This window comes from Nannospalax galili, unplaced genomic scaffold (genome assembly GCF_000622305.1).
Source record: "Nannospalax galili isolate Female #2095 unplaced genomic scaffold, S.galili_v1.0 scaffold2110, whole genome shotgun sequence".
NCBI classification, from domain to species: domain Eukaryota; kingdom Metazoa; phylum Chordata; class Mammalia; order Rodentia; family Spalacidae; genus Nannospalax; species Nannospalax galili.
Genome location: NW_008327769.1, coordinates 41,098 through 46,548, shown reverse-complemented (window position 1 = coordinate 46,548; position 5,451 = coordinate 41,098). Strand labels below are relative to the sequence as shown.

General features: G+C 45.6%; 1 protein-coding gene across 3 annotated transcripts; it reads left to right on the top strand.

The window, feature by feature from the left end:
• The first annotated feature begins 1,843 nt into the window (after window positions 1–1,843).
• LOC115070907 (probable 2-oxoglutarate dehydrogenase E1 component DHKTD1, mitochondrial) lies at window positions 1,844–5,213 on the top strand. Of its 3 annotated transcripts, none has more exons than XR_003850028.1 (3): window positions 1,844–2,310; window positions 3,292–3,361; window positions 5,057–5,213. XR_003850028.1 is itself a non-coding variant. In XM_029564981.1 (3 exons), exons 1-3 carry the CDS (start codon window positions 1,938–1,940, stop codon window positions 5,069–5,071), a joined length of 225 nt encoding a protein of 74 aa, XP_029420841.1. In that variant the 5' UTR covers window positions 1,849–1,937; the 3' UTR covers window positions 5,072–5,213. The 3 variants fall into 3 exon arrangements, 1 of the variants encoding a protein (XP_029420841.1); XR_003850024.1 differs by having other exon boundaries at window positions 3,159–3,361; XM_029564981.1 differs by having other exon boundaries at window positions 1,849–1,944; window positions 3,159–3,361.
• Window positions 5,214–5,451: the final 238 nt, after the last annotated feature.

Genomic DNA, 5,451 nt, shown 5'->3' with positions numbered 1-5,451 from the left:
ACCGGTACACAAGACTCAAGGCTCGGCTCAGTCTGTGCTTACAGCTTTATTTTCTCTGGGACCAAATCTCTGGGACCCAGTCTCTGACCTCATCTCCCGTGCCCAATCTCCCGGTCCCAATCTCCGACTATTAAGAGAAGACTAGTATATTTATACCATGGGGGTTAGTGGTAAAAAGCTTTGGCTTTTAGATGCTTTGTGAGACATTCTATTTACATGTTGAAGTGGATTTCTGCCACACTGCTAGACTGCTGGCCGCCTGTAAAAATCACACAGGAAGGCATGGTATGCCTAGAGCCAAAGGCCATGTTTATGTTATGGCATTTGTGGTGGACACTTCAAAAGGAGAGACAGGAAAGATGCCAGGAAGACACCCCGCTATGAAAGGAGCCCGCAGCACATAACCCGAGCTGCATGAGCTGTCCAGTGTGAAGGGGCTTCGACTTTGCATAACAGAGATCTCCCAACAAATTAGAATGAGGTTAAGGATGAGTTTGAAGAACTGAAGATTACTACTCAAGGTCTAGAACTTTGTCATTACCCCCTTAGAGGTGGTATCTTTTTTTCTCCATGAAGTTGAGCATATCTTCCTGTTGCCTTTACAAACACACTGAAATGAAAGAAGCAGGTGGCCACTTCCAGAGATATCCCTTGGCACCAAATATCATGTTGTGAGGGATTTTAGTCACATGGGGAAGCCAAATAGAGGTTTCAAGGGTTCACAGTGGGCATCAGTGGCCATGTTGAGTCAGAGGGCCTTTGATAATGCCAGTTTTAAACTTGCGAGCTGTCCCTGTGGATCATACGGTAGAGGCCCTGTAACACTACCCTAAATTACACCCTTCTTCCAGATACATGTTATTTTATTTCCTTGTTGGACATAGATCTGAACATGGGAACGCATCTTTAGAATTGGTTACAGAGACTTTAGAACAGAGGCCTGTGTGGGCGTGGTTTGAAGTCTGAATAAGGGAAATTAATTGGGATACCTTTTGTAACCAGTGTCTGAATATAACTTCAATGTCCTTTGAGGTGGGTGCTATTTGCCTTAGTTTGAAATAGCTCAACTTTCATTGTCCAAAGTCATTCAGAAGGATTAAAATGTAGGGCTAGCTGATGTCTACCACCACAGTTTTTTCTTACCCCATGGTGTCCAAGGGACAAGGGAGAACATATATACATGGCAGGAGGAGCCATCAAGAGTCAAAATACTGTGGCTTCAGGAAACCCAGAAGCAGGAGGCATAAAACCCTGATGTCTGTGTTTTAGAGCCGGAGAAGGAACATGGAGGTAAACAGGAGAGCATAATTTCGTAAGCTATTAATTACACAATGTGTCGCAAATTTTTCCGGCGTGTCGCAAGCCTTTAATCTCAGCACTCGGGAGGAAGAGGCAGGTGGATCTCTGTGAGTTCAAGGCCAGCCTGGTCTACATAGTGAGTTCCAGGACAGCTGGGGCTGCAGGGAGACCCTGTGTCAAAAAGATCAAAAATAAAAAAAAAGTGTCTGCGAAGTTACAGAATGATGGAACCAAATGAAAGGCCGGTTCTGGCAGCTCAGGCCCGGGGCTCAGCGGACCAGCAGGGCGTCTAGGGAGGGGAAGCGCGGGTTCTGGAGGCCGATCTGGGACTCTGGCTCGGAAAGGAAAACCTTCGGCCCTCAGGGTCTTCCCAGGCTGCGGATCTCTTGGGTAGAACGACCAAGACACGACACGCTCTCTTGACCCCCTCCAGGCGGCCCGCCCCGCCCCCACTGCGGCGGCGGCGGTGACCATGGCAACGCAGAGGCCTGGGCTGGGGGCGGGGCGCTGGGCGCGGGACACATGACTCGGGGCGGAGTTTGCGCGGGGCTGGTGGAAGCCTGTCCACCGCGGCGCCTAGGCCGGAGTCACCGGTAGCCGAGTGGAGGCAGTTCCGAGGCCTCGGGTCCCCCGCGGCCATGGGCAGTGAGTCACAGCGGGGAGCGGGGGCCTGGTCCCGCCCGGACTGGGGCCTCTCGCGGTCGTCCGGCCCGCGGGGCCGGGAATGCGCGGGTCTGGCTAGGGCTGCCGCAAACGGTGCGAAGCGCACGGCCTCGGCCACGGCTCCTCCAGCCTCGCGAGGCCGTGGTCGGGCGGGTCCTGGGGACCACCCGGAGGCCGGGTGCGCTTCTTAGGCGGCTAGGATGGAGGACGGCGCGGGGAAGCCGTTGGCTTGGGGGGACGGGGAGTCAAGGCGTCCGCCGCAGCCTGGACTACTTGTAATTTTTCTACATCTTGGGAAGCTCCTTTTTTAAAATTCCTGAATCACCGTTTCCTGAGGTGGTGTGATGAGTAAGTCTTTCTAATTAACCCTGACTACTTCCCTGACTTTGATCTTCTTTTGGTCTTATTGAGGCAGAGTCTCCCTGTGGCTTCAGCTGGCCTGGACTCACTATGGACAGCAAGCGGCCTCGATTTCACAGAGATGTGCCTGCCTCCTGAGTGCTGGGATTAAAGGCATGAGCTTAAATAGCCAACTGAACAGTCTGGTAGAAATCAAAGAGCAATGTAGTTGGTATAACACTAGAGTTTAGAATAATCAAATTTAGCATGCCCAAGTTCTTAGTACAAAAAAGTATGTGTACCCACTAAATTTGCTAAAGTCTAGTTAGAAATGAGTTGAGAAGCAGCAAAGCCAACTTGTTTTAATCTAGGGAAATCAGCAGTCCTGGCACAAAGACAGGGATTTTTTTGCCTACTTGTATGTCACAGAACAATTACAAGAACTAGAGATAGTGAGGATGCATTTCTCTGGAAAAAATCTTTTTCTAGGATGCGTGCTTTAGTGACCTTTTTGTCTCAGGAAGAAAGATAATAATAATAACAATAACACAATAATGTTAACGGTTATGTACAAAGTACTGAGAAACATTAACACTTTCTATGCATTGACTCATAAAATCTTGACAGTATCATTCAGAGTCCAGACTAGTCTGAGATTTATAACTTTTCCAGGGTCACACAGTAAGTCATGCAGCTGAGACTAGTTAGGTAAGCTCCAAAGCTTGAGTTTTTACCACTCAAGCCAAACTACCTCTGAGTTCCAGGGCTGTCTTTCCACATAAGCTGTAGATCTTGTGGGACAGCTAATATTATCTCATGTTAACTGGCCTTTTTTGTCTTCGTCTTACCTTCCTTAGGGAAGCTTGTAGACTGTGCCATCATCCATGTCAATGGAGACTGGCCAGAGGAAGTAGTCCGAGCCACACGACTGGCTTTTGAATATCAGCACCAATTCCGCAAAGATGTGATTATTGATTTATTATGCTACAGGCAGTGGGGCCATAATGAGTTGGATGAGCCATTCTTCACCAACCAACCCAGTCATGTACAAAATCATCAGGTACATTTATAAATCTTCTGTTAATATACGTGTTGACCTCAGTGCTTGAACCATCATCATCATCACCACCATCACCATCATGTTTTGTGGTGCTGGTGATCCAGACTGGCCTTGTGCATGCTGGGCAAGTGCTTCGCGACTGAGCTGTGCTTCAGCCTTACTGTCTTCTTTTTTAACTTGCATTGTGTCTGTCTCCTCTGTGAATGTGCCCGTGCATATTGTGCATGTGTGGTCATAGTGCAACGTGGAGGTCAGTGGACAACTTGGGGGGAATCGGTTCTCTCCTTCTATTTTTTTGCTGAGCCGTTTTGCCAGCCAGCAGTCCTATCATATTCAAATGGGATGAACAACTAGATCATGGCTGTCCTGTAGAAGCCAGTGTGCTCATCTAAGTCTCAGGAGCTCCCCATATTCTTCAAACTCCCTGTTTCCTCATTAAATAGAGAATGGGCAACTTTTCTTACTTAGCAGATAGCAGGACTATGAAAGAGGACTTGGAGGACAAAACCTTGCCCAAAGCTAGTTAGTATGGCTCTGGCAGGATCAGGAATAGGACTTGCATGATTCACTTCTTTAAACCATATATAAGGACCTGCTTCCATATATAAGGAATCTTGGTAGGAAATAACTAGAGGTTTAGGTTTTGTTTTTTTTTTAATGTGTATGTATGTGTGTGTGGGTGCATGTGCATGGAGAGGCTGGAGGAAAACCTCATGAAGGAATCATCCTCATGAATACCACCTATCTTCTTTGACACATAATTTCTCATTGGCCTAGAGCTTACCAGCTAGGCTAGACTGGCTGGCTGGCGAGGATCTTCCTGTCTGCATTTCCCTAGCAGTAGGATTACAGGCATTACAGGATTACAGTATAGGTGATGGCCAGCATTTTTTCCTGGGTTCTGAGGATTGAACTTGCATGCTTGTGCTTGCAAGCATTTTACCCATTGAGCCATCCTCCCTAACATGAGGGATTTAATGAATGTTTAGCACGTCTTTGCTCAATATGGAAGTCACTAGCTATTGAGCATTTGAAGTGTGGCCAGTTCTGATGAGAAGTACTGCATCGCACACCAGATTTCAAAGGCTTAGCATATAAGATGGAATGGCAAATATCTCAGTTTCTATATTACTTATATATCAGAATGACAATGTTTTGGATATATTTACTTAAATATCTGATTAAGATTCCACTTGTTTCTCTCTTTCTAATGTAATTGCCAGAAAACTTAAAATCACATGTGTGGTTCACATCTTATTTCTGTTGGACAGTGTTGATTCAGGAAGTTAATATGACAAAGAGCAGCACGTCATTTTGGCATTTTCTTTTCTAGATATTGGAAAGTAAAATAGATCTCCTCCCTCAGTATTTCCTCATAGGCATAAATTAAAGAAGGAGGAGAAACTTGCTGATGATGAGTGGACCTTTCTGGTTCATAGGCAGCAGCAGAAGAAAAAATATGGATTTGATTTAGCTCTGAGCTTAGCAGGTGAATGATTCTATGTGCCCCAGGGCCCAATTTAATAAACCCATCCTCCTTCCTCTCAGTTTTTTAAGAAGTAAATATGATTTTTATAAACAGATCTTAGTATAAAGTGTTATACAAGCACATAATAGTCGTATTATTGTAATATTATTAAGTACCAATTATTTATAGATTGTTATTATTTTTGTTTGTCTGTTTGTTTCACACAGGATCTCACTATGTAACCCTGACTGGCCTGAAACTCCCTATATAGACCATGCTGGCCTCAAACTGAGACCTCCTGGCCTCTGTCTCCCAAGTGCTGGGATTAAAGGCATACGCTACCATATCTGGCAATAATATTTATAGATTAATAAAAAAATCCAAAACTGATTTTGGCACCTTGGGTTTAGTACTTTTTAAAAAAATTTATTATTTTCATTTTATGTGTATGAGTGTATTACCTGCATGTATGTGAGTTCACCCATGTCGTGCAATGCCTCGGAGGTCAGAAGAGGGCTTCAGATTCCCTTGGAATTGGAGTTAAGGACAGTTAGGAACTGCCATGTGGGTGCTGGGAATTGAACCAGGATCCTCTGCAAGAGTATTAAGTGCTATTACCCGC